We start from the raw sequence: 18,307 nt of genomic DNA, 5'->3' as shown, positions 1-18,307 counted from the left end.
ACCTCCTTATCTACTCACCAGATCAATTATGCCAATGCTGTTCCAGCCTTGCATGATAGGGAGGAAAGAAATAAATGTTGGGATTACCCAGCACCCTCCAAGCATGACAGCGATGCGTAATGGAGTCATCTTGTTCCTGTAAACTAGAGGCTGGCAGCAGATAGCATAGTACCTGGAAGGAGAAAAGTGAGAGAACAACCTTCATCAAAGTTGACTTCCAGGGCTCCAAAAAATAAAACTGTAAAGCATTTTCTCCAGCTTGTTTCTCCTGCCTTTCAAAATAGAGGAAAAGAATGAGTCTATAGCCTGTTTCCATTGACTGCCTCTTACACAAGGAGCTCAGGATATTTTCACAGCATGAGTAAATAAGGTTTCACAGCGCCTTGCAGGGGAAAGCCAGTATTTTCTGTTTTCCAGCTAGGGAAAATGAGGCACAGATTAATGCTGTGGTTTGTCTGAGGACACAGAGCAAGGGAGTGACTTTGTACTCAGCCCTCCTCTCCCTCTGCACTTAGTCACAAAGCTGTCTGCACCCTCCTTACCACGATGAATAAGTCCACCTTCCTTCCATTTAGCCATAACTGAGTAAATGTTGGGGTTTATCCTAACTGCAATGGACATTTATTTTGACAAGACTGCAAAAGGTGTTATTGCAAATTAACGAAGTGTTTCAAAGCTGTGAAAATGTCAGTAAAATGAAGTATGTTTTCCTGTAAGCAAGCTCCCTTTCTGCCTCCCAGGAATCAGCCTCTTGTCTGGATGGGCTTTAACCTTCTGCCACAAGGACAGGGAAAATGTCTGGATGGGGTCTCTAGTCTTTTCACTGTCAAACGGATGTGCCCTGCACTCTCCTTTCTCCTCCTGATCCATCCAACATATTCATAGTACAACAGGTCCCTGCTCTTAAAATAACAACTAGCTATGAACTAAAAATGTCTGCTCAAAGAGATGAGAAATCAATTCTTCTGCTTGTTTGGACTCTGTGCTACCTACTTGCTAGCAGATTTCTACATCAGGAAGATGTATTAAACCTAAAATGGGAAATCTCATTGCTCCGAAACTAATATATGCCCATAAGCATAGCAGATCAGCAACCATATAATCCTACCGCAGATTTTTGGTGGCCCTGACCTGACAGCTTGTCTCAGGTTCCCAATTAAATATTTTTGATCTTTAGATTTTTGGATTTCAGCACACTTCATAGAAACAGGCCAGTGCTGATGTCCCCGCAGCTGCAACAGGGAACTGGGGTCCAGAGACACAAGAGTAACCATAAATTCTCAGGTCTTCCAAATAACTAAATATATCGTTCAGCTATGTGCCTGATGAATACATTTTCTTAGTGAATGAATAATGATCATCTGGTAGATGTAGTTTCCAGATTATTAAGCACATAAATTATGCAATATGGAGTCCCAAAGGATATGAGCACTGCACTGAAGAAGTGGCCACAGTTACAGTAACTATTTATAAAGGGAGTGAACAATCTCTGTCAGAGATTTTTCTGAGTCAAGCCTAAACATCCAAGTATAATGTGTACATAGAGAGAGCCTCAATGGTGAATGCCTATAAATGTTGATTTTATAACATCAGCAGACTCATCAATTAGAGACATTAAACTAGCAAACACACACTAAAGTTGGACCAGTAACCTGAGGAAATGCCTGTGAGAATTTCTAAGTGGCAGCAGCACATTAAAATAAGACATATGTGAATGCAAACATACACACAGTTTATGTGTGTGTATTAGAGAGATGTCCTTGAGGTATACAATTTATTTAATCAAGATTTGAGTGGTAATCAAAAGTTTTGTGCTAAGCAGGCACAAAAATCTAAGATTTTCCGAATTTTTTTAAGACTTTTGTAGTCATGTGGAGTCAATTGAACTGCTTCACGTGCAGTCATGTGGAGTCAACTGAATTGCTTTATTTTGATAAAATCGGATGATATATTCCACATAAAGGGTTGAAATAATATCAAAGTGTCAAAAGAAAACATTTTTTAAAAGTCTCCTTGAAACAAGATTGAAAATGTCACTGGGGAAAAATGTTGAAACAAGCATTCAACTGTTTCAATTTTATCGTTTCTACATTCTCTTCTGGTTTTGTGTGTGCATGAAAATCAGCCTGTTCCTCTGACAAGTTTCACTTTCGAAGAAATGGTATATTTGACAGTAACTGTTCTTTTAGAGCATTGGGTGAAATGTTCCTATCGTGGAGCTCATGCTAACGGCCATGGCAGTCAGTGGGTCTGATTTCTGTCGCCATTAACATGGCCTTCACATCCCTCCCACGAGGGAGAAGAAGCTGCATAATTTACAGGAACAGAATTTACTTAGTTTTGGAGCTTGCCTTCAATGGATCATGAGTTGAACAGGCGAGGGCATCCAGCCTTGAAGACACACAAAACCCAACTGGGTAAGGCCCTGAGTGACTTAAATAGAGGAAGACAAGTTTAAATTTGAGTTTGGCCCTGTTTTGAAAGGAGGGCTGGATCAGAGACCTCCAGAGGTCCTTTCCAACCTACATTTTTTTGAGTCTATCAGACAGTGAGGGCCATCATGATCAGATTTCAATCTTAATGGTTTCAGAGGATAGAATAAATATTTCCTTTGTTCCTAGGATAACTACCCTCCTCATGACAGCCACAATGTGTTTGCGCAATCTTGTCCTGTGCTGCTAGAGTTTATTGCATTTGGATTTCCCCTGCTCTCCAGATTTCCTTCCCCTGGGAAATAAACTGACCTTTGAATTCAAACAGGTATTTTCAGAAATGTTTTTGACTGCTTATTAGGACAGATGGTGCTTCTCTTGGCATTCTGTGCAACTGCTCTTCTGACTCTTAAACACAAAGGACATATATCTGGCATATTTTATTGTTTACTATCTGAGAGACACCTACTGGAAAGTGCTACCCAGTGCTGGACATCAAAGGATCCCTGTGACATGCCTGATGGCAAGTTATTGCAAGTAACAAGAGACTATATTTATATGCAGAAAAGGGAAAAGAAGAAATTCAATAAATAAATGGGAAAGAACAGCCAAGACACCAGCTACCATTTCACAAGTTGAATAAGCAGACAGAAAAGGAAAACCATGATACATTGCTAATTAACTACAGCAGGAAAACAATTCTTCCAAGCAGTTTAAGTTATTACATTTCTGTACTTCTATCTCTGCTGCAGCTGACAGCGTTACACTGACTTGTACATGCTATTAAGGGCCATTAGAGTAAAAATTATGCCTGCAAAAATGACATCTTAAGCTCTCATATTTCTTCCGTCCCAGTGATTCAGCAGCAATTTTCCTCCACTTACATGTCAAAAGATTTTATATATATATTTTTTGCTAACTACTGCTACTGTGACTTCCCCTGTGTTCAGAAAGTCGAGCTGGGTTCCTCCTGCCCTACACTGTTATCGGTAACAAGGTTCCGCAATCGGAGTGTGGGTGACAATTTTGCTGATGGCGGGGGAGGGAGAGAAGCACATGGTCCACTTTTCCATAGCTCAGCAGGATTTCCATTCAATGGCCCCAAGAATCAGATAATAGAAATCTGTGTATGCTAACAGAAGTCATTGAAATCACACCAATTTTTGCAGTAGCTGGTGATTTGATGTATGTGATGGTTTGGGCATTTAAGCAGCTATTTATTCACTGAGAGAAAAGTAATTATATCTCTAAGATTATCAATAGTTTTAGTCAAAAGGTGAAATAAAGACATTTTCTTATTCTACATTTCTGCTTCCTTTCAAGCTAAAGATGTTTTCCTGTGCTCACAAAGAGTATCTATTATGTACTGGTATGACAGCGTGATGGATGAATATAAAATATAATACATACACATGATTAATATGATGTCCAAGTTTAATTAAATATTAATTCTTACTATTATCATTCAAGACCCATGCTTCTGCAGTTCCTTGAAAATGTTCACTTGCCTATTACCTACAGCAGAGCAGATGATGTGAAACACATCCTCTCCACCTCCTCTCTTATGACATCCTTTGCTGAAGGGGAACTACAAGAATCCCTTCCTGGAGCTGTAGATCTTCCAAGTAGCTCCATAAAGCAAAGGTCATTATAATACTTTTCCTTTCCCATATCAGACATTTGCCACATGAATGAATCAAGTGTTAACGTTTTACAGATGGTTCAGAACAAGAAATCCATAACCCCTATGGTCTTACTTATGGCTCTTATGGACACTGCAGATGTGTCCAGCTACTGAGGATTTGTGACCTGCCCAGTGTCACTTGGCAGCTCCGTGAAACAGTGCAGTGGCCAGACTTTGTCTCAAGGAACGTGAATGTGATGCTCCCTGGTCTTCCAGTGGAAGTTCCAAGTGATATGAATGTGGGGGACATCGATGAGTGCCAAGTGGATCAATTCCCAGGAGTGGACTGTTACGAACACTCTCCCAGCATCTCCAAGGAGATGCAGGTGCACCTCTATTATGTTTTCTACATAGTCCTACCTGCATCACCAGCAGGAGCTGCCACAGTGATGCATATATACAGTGTCCACGAGCTGTAACAGCAAAATGTTTTATCCTTTCCCAAGAGGACTGGTGCTTTACCTGCCGGCAAGCTCCTCTTTACAGTCAGTGCTACACGTAAAACCAGAAAGCAGATATAAATGTCCGATCAACTGTACATCTGCAACACATTTGTACCTAACAGCCTTCAACACCTTGGGTAGAGAAGACATAATATCACAATCCTCAGCAGTAGGATCATGGACAGCTTGCCAAATGTTAAACTTGTGCATATGTGGACACAGAGGATGGCAGGTATGAGGAAAGCTGTGAAGCCAAAGAGAAAAGAGACAGAAAATGAACCTCAGATATATTCTTGCCTTGTACAGCTGAATGCTGAAACTGCTGTGTTGGCCCAAGGCTTTTGTGGAAATATAAGTGTTGTAAATCAAGGGTGTTTGTTGTTGTCATTTTGCCAGTATGAAAAATCCTATGCATACATGCACACACCTGTGTGCACACTCCTTGCATCATATGCTGCCTTTCTTCCAGGGAAGAAATAGAAAAAAAGGTTCTTGAAAAGCACATCAACTTTCAAGTGATGACACCTGCAGTTATTACAAGTTTATAGCTTCTAGGTTCTTGTAGACAAGAAAGGAAAGACTGAGAATTAGCATTGCATTTCAACACACAGGTGACCTGGATCTGACAGCAGCATAATTTAGCTGCAGTCCATCCAAGGATGGCTATTTGTGGTGGTGACTGTCTGCATATCCATCGAAAACCAATATGATGAGACTCCATTTGTGACCCGGATCCATGGTCAAGACCGAAATCAAAGGTCCAAGAATCTAGATAACAATCTGGGCCAGTAACATTAACATACACCAGTTTCTGCGTTTAAAGAGAAACAAGCAGTGATACAGCAGCCAGCACATCTGACCATCCATCAGCCGGGAGATCCAAATGCCTCCCCAAGCCCATGGCAGTGGGAAAGTTGCCCTGGGCACATCTCCAGAGAGCAGTCCTGGAGTCCTGAGCTCCTGCCTCAGGACCAGTGGTGCTCTAACCACACCGCTGCTCTTTCCTTGCTGTCTGGGCATTACAGAAATACAATTACTTAGCTGCATTAGATAATCCCTTGCCCTTGGAGAATAATTAAAATATCTCCCTTGTTTGCAATACAATTTTGATTGAGCTACGGGTATGTAGACACTAGCCTGCAAGAAGCTCCTTGGATGTCACAGACAGACAAATGCACACCCACCTTTACTAAACAGACTGGTTCCGGGTGGCCCACATTTAAAACCATTTGGTGTCATGTGCATGTATAAAATCATATACACACCATATGTTTTATCATCACTGAGACCAAAATGAGCCAAGGAAAATGTACTGAATACTCATATTGAATCATTTTTTACACACACTCACACACACCCACCCCTTAAATAATCTAGAAAAAAAGAAGACAAGAGGGTGGAAAAACTGTGGGTGCTATTAGCTCTCTCCCAAAGTTAAGGTGCAACAACCATGCCCATACAGGCCTGTATGTGTCTGCTGAACCGTGCCTTAAACGCCAAAGTGGGAATGATTTGTTTGTCAGTTCCTAAGGAAAGAGAGGCCAACGAAGCGTGGCAGGAGAGGGTTGGACTGTGCTCGCTGCCAGCCCCGGGGACTCTGCTCCTGAGGCGACAGCCGGGAGGAGGCTGAGCCGGGTAGAGGGGCCGGGGCTGCCCCCAGGCAGGCAGCTCAGGCACTGGGGACACTGACCTGCACTGATGGAAAACTCTCGTGGGCGACAGGGACATTTATTTCAGAAGAGAGATGCTGCTTCTCCTCACAGGACATAAGATACGTATAAGGATTTGGCTAGAATTCAGACTGGGCCAGTCTTTAGCTGAACCTTGACCAAATGATGAAGCCTAAGGAGCTAGGATCCCAATTTATCTGTGCCTGTGTGAAATTAAAACAGTACTAGTAGCTTTGCTGATTTTTCAGCAAAACCAGATTTTGGCCTCAACAATAACCAGATTTGTACCTTTGGTTTGGTTTTTGGTTGTTTTTTTGTTGTTGTTGTTGTTGTTGTTGTGGGGTTTTTTAGGGGGAGGGGGGTGAGAACAGCTCTTTCTCTTTTCCTTTTTCCCACTGAGCAAATAAGTTATGGTCTCCAACTGTGCCAAATAAAACGAAGTTATGCATCGCTGGTCCAGAAAAAAAAAAAGTCCTAAAATGATTATATCTAACAAAATTAAATTCTTATTAGAAAAGCAATGGCCTGCTGGTGTTGAGATAATTACACTGAGGAAAATGCTAAAGAGAACAGTTAATTGGAACTGGATAAATTTAGCTAGTAATACAAACAAATGTATGTTGCCAAATGGAGATCGAGGACTCCTTCATGGCCCCCGTGTGGGTCAGTGTGTGTGGAGGGTTATTGGCAGAAACAGTGGCAAAATAAATTACCATATTTCTAGAGGGTCTGTAAAGATTAATAAAGGACAGTGCATCCCTCAGGCTGTGCCATGGCCATCTGCTCTGTTATTCTTCCTTAATGCTCTCAGACCCGAGTTCTGCAAATCCCGTGTTGGTTTTCTTGCCCAGCTGCCTGCCAACAGAGATAACTCTGCAGTTACATGTCGCATCTCACAGCCCTCACGGATGGTCCCCGTTTGCCCTTGCTCAGTCCCTTCCCGTGCTGCCTCTCTGTTCCTCCACCCGAGCACCTGGGAGCTGTACGAGATCAGATGCTTCTCCAGCTGAAAAGGGCACAGGGGATTTATGGCCTGGTTCAACACTATAGCTGGAATTTGTGTCATATAATCAGATTGCTGACTGCCTAATCATTACTTACTGATTGCTATTTAAAACCTAACAAGTCTCCCCAGCAGCCGGCTGATGTTTCACAGAGCACCACTGGGCACAGCTGCTTTCTCCCAGTCCTTGAGAAAGCCATCAGGGTCCCGACCCACTGTGGCCCAGGCATTCCCAGGCGAGCCAGTTGATCCCCCCCGTGCCTCTGTGGCGTGGGCTGTGACACGATGCAGAAGAGACGAGTGTGGAGAGTGACGGGGCACAGGGCTGGGAGCGGAGGCAGCAGGCAGGGCGGGCAGAGCCAGCGCCCACCCAAACCTCAGCCCCTCCCGAGCTCCGCCACCCCACACAGGGAGAGTGCTCCTCCTCCAGACAGACTGCACTGCAGAGCACTGGGGTTTGGGCATCTCTAAAACATCATCTCTCTCAAGGGATTGTGCTAGTCTGATATCTGAACAGTACATTAATGTTAATTAATGTTTGTAAATGGCGCAACAAGCATCTGTCACTCTGGTGTTCCAACACCCTTTGGATACATCTGCTTTGCTTTAGCCTTTATTTAGCAGTGATTATGTGGCATGTTTGAATTCCAGTAAGATTATAGCATTGAATATACAAGTACACAGTTCGGTCTGTTTTGTTGAGTGTTACATAGCAAATCTGCAAATGTTTCGAACATGCCAGGCAAACAGTGCACCGAGTGCCCAGCAGAGACACAGACTTGGAGGAAAGCTTCACGGGCTGGGACACAGCCAGGAGAGTGGGAGGAACCAGAGGGAGGGTGCAGGATGCTTTGGTTGCATGAAGAGCAGAAGTGCCAGATGTGCATCTAAGCTCAAGAATACAGACAGTTAGGACCTGTTTGGTTTTTTCTCTTTTTTTTTTTTCTTTCCCCTCTCCCCCCCCCCCCAAGACTTTGAGAAGTAATTGTATTGCAAATTGTACTGCAAATATTGGAGAAGAAAATTGCTTTTCCTGACAGGCTAAATGTATTTGGAGACTTTATCATAGCTTCTTGGTCTATTTATATGCAGTGCAATTATTTTTATTGCATAGGCACAAAGAATGGATATATATGCATAAAACATGCAATAAATAAATAATTCAAAGCTAAATCCTTCCTTTATATTAGCATACCAAAGAGGTGATGAAAAAGCATAACCCAGTGACAGCAAAATTTGTATTCAGTGAGACCTGAGATACTTCAGAAAAACCCTTTTTCAGATGAGACCGAGAGTGTCTCTAAGTCTCTGCAGTACTTTCCTTGCTCCCTGTGTCTACTGGCAAAATCAGTTTATCTTGTAGTGATTTCTCCAGATTTTCTCAAATGCATTTGAGAATTAAAGACTGAATGTTTTGGTCTTTTTTACTTTTTCAGAGGCAGTAATGGAAACAGATACAAGATATTATCAGATAAAAGTCTTTTCAAGCAACACTTTCTGGAAATGTTGAAGAGAATGACTTTTCAAATTGAGTCCCGAGGATTAGATTAACCACCCAGTTTTCTTAAAAAAAACCCACAGTTGTATGCCCTGAAATAAAACAGAAAGCACGAAATACATGAATCACAAGAAAAACACGGCTAGAAGAAGCATACTCCCATAAAGTCTGAATGAACACAAGGGCAACAGCTTGCAAAAATTAAATAAAACACTGTAAAGGAAGCAGTGCTGTCAGTTCTCCTTCAATCCAGCTGCCAGGAGGGGTGAAGCAGTGGTGATAGAGAACAAGTCTACAATGGGCTGAGTCACAGAAATCCAGGCATTGATCAACCTGCCCTGATCTTCTCAGGGCCATCCACCGCTGTCTCCTCATCTAATCTGTCCGCTTAGCACTGTTTAGGAGTTGTTTCTCACTGGAAAAAAACAATCCCAAAACAACTAAAAATTGTCACAGAAATTCAAGTTTCTGCCAGCAACACTTAAAGACTAGGTCTGAGGCTTGACAGATAAGAAGGGAAAAGAAAGACATGTTGCTCTTACTCATATGAGTGAGTATTTTGAACTGACCTGAAAGTTGCTTGGAGATGACTGCAAAATACTGCAAAAACTAAACTGTCTGGAAGTCTTTTCAAACCTCAACTAATGTTTGCAGAGGACAAGGGAGAGATATGCTTTGAAAGCCTGTTGTCCACATCTCAAAAGGAAAATTTGGTGCAGCAGTTGGAAATGAGGAGACTTTGCTAGCCTGTTAGATCCCAGCTGTGAACAGCACATGTTGGGTACGCTGCTCATTTGGGTTAGAGGACGGTTACTCTGTCAAGTCATTAATCACTATTAGTCTGCACTGTCAGGTACCCACATTTTAACTAATATGCACCAGGAACAGCACAACTTTTTGAGTTCAGTTTGCAAAAGGAAAAGGTTTTTTAAAATTGGCAAAGTTCTCAAGAAATATGTGGAATTTAGAAAATTTTTGTCCTCGTATCTATTCCAATGTGACTGAATTGTGGATATTTTCACTTTTCACTCTAGCACTGTCATGAAGTGAGGTCAAAATTTTCTCCTTGCCTTTCTCAGGATGACCACAGTCCAAAACACACCTGCAAGTGATGCTCCCAGGACAGTCACAGCAAGGGGCTGGCACCCCACCACCACCTCCATAATATTTTCATTTACAGCAGTTCAGGAGAGCTAATCCAGAGCTAGTCCAGTGCTACAGGAGGCACCTGGATCTGTCTCAAGCACTATGGTGGGTAGTCTGAACTTGTCATTGCATCCTGGGACAACCCAGAAGCCCGTAGTCTTGGGACTCAATCAGATTCATACTGAGGTGTCTGATCAAACAGAAAGTGATGGAAGCCACACAACTGACTTGGGATTCTCCTCTTCACATGAGACAGATATCCTGGGCTTTCTCTTTCAGCTGACACTCACTGTCAGCAAACACAGACATAATTGTGCCTTCTTGTTCTAGGAGAAGAAATACAGTTTTTGAAACGTCTAAGATGAAATTCTGGCTTTTTTCATGTCAGTGGCAAAGCTCCAAATGATTACCCATGGAGTGAAAATAGCATCCAAATTAACTTCTGCAGCAAGACGGAATGGCAAGGAGAGCTATATATGCCCTGCAGAGATTAGACAATAGAGAAAAGTTTCTATGGCAGATTCTTTGAAATTCTACTGAAATTCTTTGGAATTCTCTGCTCCATTGGAGAGGAGCAGCCTATCTTGGGGATGTTGCTGTTAGTGCTCTGCTAATGGTGTTGTGCATGGTGGTCATTGCTCAATAAAGCCAAGAAAAACACAGTACCAGAGAATTACCTAAAATTTAGATCAGCTCTGCAGCTAGTCTGCAGAAGCGCCATTCTTTGGCATGAAAACACCAAGCAAATGATAAAGGCTGCAATTATCTATGTCAGGCTACATCTAGCCAACAGCTTGGAGAACCTTTTCTCTTCCCGTTGCTCCGCTTGAGAGCAAAGAAAAGCACATGTATGGTAATCACATGTGAAAGAGAAAGAGCATTTGTGTGTCCTGAAATAATTCCCTGACATCTGGCAGTTTCAGGTTTGTCAGGTGTTGAAAATTGCCACTGTGTTTCTGTATCCCAGACAGTGCAGCTTCGCTCCCTCACCCCTGAACTTGCAGGGGTTTTCAGCACACCCATCACTCAGTCATGAATTCACCCTCGGCTTCTTTTCAAGCAATTTGACTGCTGTTTAGTCTAATGTGGCCAATACTTGGGGATGGCAAATCTTGGAGGGTTTCTCTCTGTCAGCACATTTATGAGGAAGAAGTTTACAGGCATTTTCTGAAAAAAAGTATTTTTCTGTGACACTTAAGATGATCTCCAGCTCCTTCAAATTCAGAGTCATAAACATTTTTTCTTGATCAGTTTGGCACCAAGATTGGCAGATGCTGGGTGTTTTTTAGCCCATATGCGTGTGTGTGTGTATTAAGCAGGAGGAACTACTACTTTAAAAAAATCTTTCTAATCCTGAAAAGCTAGTAAGAATGCTTCTGGACAAGCAACAGGTTCAAATATGCACTCAGTAAGCAGAAAAAATTTTACCACAGAAGGCCAAGCCACTTAAATGGAGTGACACTGATATGGGATTCATTCAAGCGCAGGGCCAGTCATCCTCAGACCCCAGTGCAGGGGGTGCTGCACCTTCCCAAAACCTTCTCAGAACACACATGGAACAAGCTTAGTTAATTAGCGTCCTCCAAAACACAGCTACAGCTCCTGCTTTCTTTCAAGACGGCTGTTCTTGTCTTTTGTGTAGTATTTTAGTGATTAAAGAATTAGCTTGGGATGGAGCGGGGGTCCCCAGAATCAGCTCCCCCTTTCCCTCTCTCCATGACAAGAGGAACCATCTATGTGTTACTGTAGGCAGCGATGCTCACCCTTTGCTATGGCAGCTCTGCATCTGGCAGAGAAAATTCAAGACTCCCCGGGCCAGAGAATAAAAGAGCATAGAAGGAAGAGCAGAGCTGTAGTCCTCTCCAGGCATTCACACTCTGCTCTGAATGTTTCATTTAATACAGAATAATATAATCCATCTTGTTTTAAGGGGGTTTTGTTTGTTTGTTTGTTTGTTTGTTTGTTTCCATTTCCAGTTCCCTCTATTGAGCAGGGTGTTTGCAAACTCTGCCTCAGGTCTGTTTACACAAAGAAAATCTTCCTGTACAGAACTGTGATCTCTGTTCTGTATCCCTACAAAATTAACTCTGAGCCACGCATTTCAACAGCCAGAGTCCCAAGGCTGCCCCCATCCCCTTCGTCACCCCCAGGAGAGGCTGTCCCAGGACCTTGGGGACCAACGGGGACAGACGGCAGGAGCAAGAGCTCATGACATAGCAAAGGGTGGCATAGGCAGGAGAAAGTGGAGAGTTTCTCTTCTGTGCACCCCACATGGGGGTTCCCTGTCCCCAGTGGGTGTCAGAGATCAGGGGGGTGAAGGGGAGGGGGGAAAACAATATTTTCTCTTCCTGTCTCCTTCTCTGCACAACCCCCTATGTTTAATTAAGAGCCTGGAGAATCAAACCCTATCATTTTATATAACAAGGCCATATCCAGAGCGCAGTGCATAACATCTGCTTTAATGGTAATTGGCTCAAAGTGGCAATTTGTCAATGTTTTTAGATAATGAGCTTCCCATTTGTGTTCCAGCCATCCAAACTTCCAGATAAGGAAACGCGCTGTAGTTGGTGCACGTCAGCTTCTCTCTGAATACAGTGGTGCATGTGCTGGTGCCCCTCTTCCCACAAAAAAGAAGTGCTGCCTATCAACAGAGAAGTTAATTGAGTACCTTTTGAAGTCTGGCTGGGTACAAACTCTTTGGATGAAAAATGCTATTTAAATATCTACTGTAATGATGATGAGAATAATTAGGGTTATTTTGGCCATATTAGTAATACTAAGTAACAGTATTTTTATAAGTATTGAAATCTCTGCACTGGACTGAAATGAAAGCTCTAAATATTGCCTATTAGAAAAGCTGGTCAAAATGTTTTCTTCTAAGTATTTATCCTGTGAAAAATTCTTGTTATTCTGTATGGAGAGTTCTGCCATTTACCTGGAAAAATGACAGATGACAGCAAAACAGAATTGTTTGCCATAAATTATTTAAGATTTTGCCTTCATTTTAGTTTTGGAAGAAACGTTTGAAAGAAAATAAAGTTTTTAGGATCTCTCACAAAGCCTATGCATCTTTTTCACCAGCTTTACTTGCCTCCTTGTTAGCAGTCACTACTGGAGGTGGGCAAATGGATGCCCTAGAAAAACAGCCCATAATATATGGGGAGGTTTGCTCTTTTTGCTCTTTCTCCATATAATCTAGTAACATATGCCAAAATGTGTCACTTAGCAATATTGCTTTTCATCTGCCTGTATGGCTGCTAGCAGCGGGAAGAGCAATTCTGATAGCACTTAAAAGATGTGTCAAACATTTTTTTGACAGGAGAGAGAAAGGCAGATAATTCAGTGATTCAGCCCCTGGGAAGATGGGGCTCAGCATAACACATCCAGCCAAGCCTGCCCTGCAGCCCCTGGCAGTGAGCAACACCCAGCGCTGTGACGGAGAGTGAATTCCTGCTCAAACCTCGTCCTGTGCACAAGGCACCGCCGCCCGCGACAGCTGCAGGTCTTTACTTTGGATTCAACTTTAAGGCGTCTTTGCTTTACTTTAAGGAAGAAACCGTGCCACGTCTGATCAGTAATGCAAACAGAGCTGTGCCGCAAAGCAGCTGAGAGCCTGGCTTGCTCTATCAATATATATCTCATTCCTTTCAAAGTTTTTCTGCACTGATGAGGATTCAGAGAGCTCTCCAAAATCTGGTACTGAGAGGGATTTATTGCTCTACAGTTCCCAGCAGGGTCATATTTGCCCTTTGGCTACTGCTGACGAACAATAACACTGAAGAAACTTAAAGCAATTATAATTATTCCCTATGCTCTTGTGTTCGTACCTGTCCAGAGAGATGCAGCACAGATGCAGGATTGATGCTGTGGTGAGTAGGACATCAAGGGACGTTCGGACCAGGCAGAACATCTCTCCATAAATCCAGTTGTCTTGAACCAACTCAATGGCTCCAAACGGCATCACCAGCACTGACACGAGCAGGTCCGCAAAGGCAAGGGAAACAATGAAATAATTGGTCTTGATTTTCCTGCAAGACAGATCACATTAGGGTGGAATAGTTTCAGTGCAGCATCCTCTACATGTGGACAGAGATTTCAGCTTGTGTTTGGGTCTAATTTTCTCCATCACACTAAAAGGTCCTCTCTAACATACTTCTCACTTTCTACAGTCACCCCTAGCTTGTTCCTGTTTTTTACAGCTAAATATCCACTGTGTTTCCTGCATAAAAGCATCTTTCTGCTCACACAGAAGAGGCAAACAGATGCTCACAGGTCTCTGCATGTGGCCCAGCCTCACAGCTTGCATTGGAGAGTTTGGGGTGGAGGAGGGGGATTTTATTTTAACTTGTAAATTGAGAATATCCTTCCAGAAAGCACTGAGAAGAATCTAGACTAAAGCTGTAATTTTAACTTGAAGAGTACTTTTTAAATCATAACAATAAAATAGAATTAAATCCATTAAAAATCCCACGCAGAATATGAATAGAGGCTGTTGAATATCTCACTCTGCTCCTGAGGCTGGTCTGACAACTCCCAGGGATAGCAGCAAGCCTCAACACAGGAGTTTTGCCCATGAACCCCAAAATCACTCGCAGCTGCGGCAGTCCAGCACAACTGCAACAGGGCCTTGATCCACATGGTTTTCTGATGGCCTTGTTAGGAAATCTGAGATAGAAAAGGGGTAGAGGCCAACCTGCTTCTCCAAGGAATTGCTGCTCAGCTCTGTTTTTCACTGATTTGTCTGTTTCTTTACACTGGAAGTGCTAAAAATGTAGAGGATGGATACTAAAATGATCCCACTGCCATGGTGTAAAACCGAGTGGGGACGTACTGGGGCCAGTGTGAGAGCCTGACATCACCGTGGTGCGACGCATGGCCAGAGACACCCTTCAGCGTGGCGGTTCATGCCCTCAGCTGCGGACATGGGGCATTTTAGGCGGGGATTTTCCCCCGTGCCTCCCCGCGGAAGGGCGGGCGGTGGCCGGCGGGGTGGGCTCACCTGAGCTGCCTGTCCCGGCACACGGCCACCATCACCAGCAGGTTCCCCAGGATGGCCATCAGTATCACGGCGGAGATGAAGGTGAGCAGCACGATCTTCTCTGCTACGCCGAAGCCCTCACTCGAACTGGGGAGCACACAGGAAAAAAAGAGAAAAGAAAAGAAGCTGCAGCGGCACTGCGAGGGGATTGCCCGGGCAGCGCTGAGGTGCCAGGCACCGGCACTCTTTTTGGCAGGTGTGTGAGCAGCATCCCCATGGCTGTCGCAGCGAGGCAGCCTTCAGAGCAAGACCACTAAGAAAGAGCATTTTATATTTATGGGGAAAGCTGCGAGGCTTGTGTTCATCAGCAGAAAGGCTACAAGCAGATAAGCCGACATGTAGGGGGGAGGAGCCCATTTCCAAGAGCTGGGGTGAACTGTGCCTGATTTCTGAAGGTTCCTTCTAATTCAGAGTCTCTGGACAAAAATGTTTTCATTCTCTTTTCACCCCAATAAATAATATTATTTTCTATGCAGAAGCATTTTGGTTCTTTTTGATTTAGTTTTTCCATTTTTTTCCAAAGGTTTTCTTCAAGATGAGCATTTTACATCTTGAATTTTGAAATTTTCTACATAATCTTTTCCCTTGTTCTCTCTTCCCTTCACTCAGTGCCACAGAACAAGAGGCACTCTGGCTTTTTTTATTTTCGTTTGGCAACTTTTCCAGAATTAAGGAAAAGAAAATAAAATTTATTTCAAAACAAGTGCCTAATTTCCCTCCACCCTGACATCAATAATTTCTTTCATTTAATGAAGAGAAAGAAAAGAAAAAGGAAGGATAACAAGAAAACACAATGTTGAACATATTTTAAGTCTGCATTTTCACAAATATCTTGCTAAATGTTTCAAAAAATGTCTTTGGGGTTTTTTTCAGAGTCTGCAAAGCAGGAAGGTAATACACAGCATGCAATAAATAGTCTTCAATCCCTCATAAAATCAGTTTTATTACAAAATTTTGAGTCACTTTGCCTTTACAGCTATTTCTAATTATCTATCCAGAACAAAATGCATCCTAAACCTTCGCATGCTTGTGTAACTTTCCTTATTACATTACATGGATGAGAATGGGTGTTTGTTCATGTTATCATCAAGTGTGGATAGAAATAAACTGGCATTAAGAGCAGCACTTGACACTAATTCAGCAGGGAAATTTCTTCACAGCACATGAAGGTGGTATTTGGCACCCAAGATTAATGTTGTGAGATTGTTCAGGTAATTGGAAAATTGAACTGTTTTTCTGTTTTACTTTAACTTCCTCTGGGGTCACTTTTTATTTACTAAATACATTCCAGACTTTTACACTTTATCTCACTGAATTCTCCTTATTTTGGCAAAGCTAAAAAAGATTAGAGACTGGTGAGGTCCTGCCTCCACTACCTGTGCCATTTTAATAAGCTTCTAGCGACTGACTTCACCCTGAGCTTGCACTGCGGAACATCCACTTAATAACAGTTTCCACTTTTTGCCCCTAAAAGTGATGCCACTTTGAGTATGACTTTTTTTTTTTCCCCACTGCCAGGTGCACCAGTGGGTCAGATGGCAGCCTGCTGAAGTTGGACTCTTCATATTAAGTATGAACAATATCTTAGGAATTCCTTGATCTTCAGTGTTTTACGAGGAAACACACCACTGGGTATAGGTTCATCCAGACTGGTGAGGATGTTCACGAGCAAACAAAGAAGAGGAAAGGAGATGCCCTGGCCTCACACTAGTTCCATAGAGAAACAGCACTAAGCAGATACACGCAGGCTCAAAACCAAGTGCAATTATATGGCTATAAGAAAGAGGTCCAAGGCAACTGTATATCCTAGCTTCATAAATGTATGTCCATTTGCCAAGCAGTGCTTTCTCACCTGTGAGAGTACAGGTAGCTTTTCATTCTAGATAATCTTGTGTGTTAAAACTGAGAGAGATTAATAAATGTCACCGAGTGGACAGTTGGGTGTACCCCACCTCTCTACAAGGTTTACAGGCAAAAAGTCCCTAAGCATTGCCAGGCACGTGTCCTTCTGGAGGTGGGTTGTTGGGGTATCAGTGTACCAGGAGAGGGGTACAGGTGGCTCAGGGAGAAGAGTTTTGCCCTGTGCTGGAATGAAGGATCCCAGCCCAGAGGCAAAGGCAAAGGCATGACAGCTTCTTTTGCCCTGCCAATTTTCAGTGCTAGTGTCAGTAAATCCACTCCTGCTTAATGTAGGAAGATCTCTGGGGTTACGCTGAAAGGGTCAGAAATAGCCATGGGTTTGCATCCAGCAAGACACTTAATTTTCTGCAAGCCAATTATAGATGCTAAGAAAGAAGAAAGATAAAGTCAAGATGTATTTTTACTTAGCATCTGAAAGAGTTTGCACTTAATTAGAAAGAGTTGTCTATTGAACACAACTTCAGTGAGGGCAATTAAGGCTCCGAGAAGCTAGTAGCTCTGGGCAAATCCTTCAGTGCATTCAGAAATGTTGACAAGGTTCTGTCTGAACCAAATGTGGCTTTCTCAGTTTTTATCAGAGAGCATTGCTTCCTGACACCTTGGGTCATTAATTCTTGGACAACTCTTGCAACAAGTGGATTTTGTATCTGCAGTTCTTGCAATTATATTTAAATTGCTGCCTGCAATTTGCCCTCACTGGTCCAGTCATATTTCCTCCTGTTCAACAGAAGACAATCCCTATCAGTCAAAACGATCTGCTTCATCCATCATACTGTCTGACAGTGGCCTGTAGAGACGAAATGCCTACATGCATACAGCAGTGCCTCCCTTGCATGCTCTCTCATGCCACAAAAATCTGTGCCACAGTGGGCTTGTGTTTAACAGCTCTTGGTGAACTCCTTTGCCTTCCTCTCTCTGTTCTGTCCTTTGAACTCTCAGTACATGGTGAACACTGTCTCTGGGCAGCTTTCCTCCTTGGTCTCATAGTAACATGCTAAATGCAAAATCAAACAAATGGCATCAGTTTCTGTGTGTCTCAATCACCAGTGACTGCCCCAAATTGCATACAGAGATTCTTTCCTCAAAACTAAAGGCAATCGGCATCTAATGCCTTATCCTAACTCTAAAATCCCAAGTCACCCTACAGAACCGGTCACTGGCCACACAGCTGCTCCTAGAATAGGATGTTACTCCTTCCCCCCACTAGAACTCACTCTCCCTCTCTCCCATCCATCTCCACGTACATCTGATCTGCAAGACCTCCTTTTCCCCAGAAGCAAAGCCCTGCATTGGAGATTTCTGGGAGGCAGGAAGCTGGATGCTGCTGACACATGAACCCGCACTGCAGCAAAGTCCTTTGGAAAACAATGAGCAGCCAGGAGCCGGTTCTTCCCCGTGGGCACCGTGCAGGGTGGGATGCACAAGGCCAGAGACCACTGCTCACCCTCCTCCTGCAGACGGCTGCTCCACAGA

The 18,307-nt window shown here is 43.1% G+C and overlaps 1 protein-coding gene across 2 annotated transcripts in view; it reads right to left on the bottom strand.

Moving 5' to 3' along the window:
• The window catches only part of HTR4 (5-hydroxytryptamine receptor 4), a 143,505-nt gene that overhangs the window by 61,576 nt on the left and 63,622 nt on the right, over positions 1-18,307 (bottom strand). For both annotated transcript variants that reach the window (XM_042790265.1, XM_033005966.2), the window contains 3 exons: positions 14,876-15,001; positions 13,704-13,904; positions 19-172 (listed from right to left, as the gene is read on the bottom strand). In XM_042790265.1, the coding sequence (XP_042646199.1) occupies positions 19-172; positions 13,704-13,904; positions 14,876-15,001 (481 nt within the window). The remainder of the gene's footprint in view (positions 1-18; positions 173-13,703; positions 13,905-14,875; positions 15,002-18,307) is intronic.

Source organism: Tyto alba, unplaced genomic scaffold (genome assembly GCF_018691265.1).
Source record: "Tyto alba isolate M040663 unplaced genomic scaffold, T.alba_DEE_v4.0 Super-Scaffold_17, whole genome shotgun sequence".
In the NCBI taxonomy this organism is placed as follows: domain Eukaryota; kingdom Metazoa; phylum Chordata; class Aves; order Strigiformes; family Tytonidae; genus Tyto; species Tyto alba.
The sequence above is the reverse complement of the archived record's forward strand: the minus strand, read 5'-3'. Positions and strand labels throughout refer to the sequence as shown.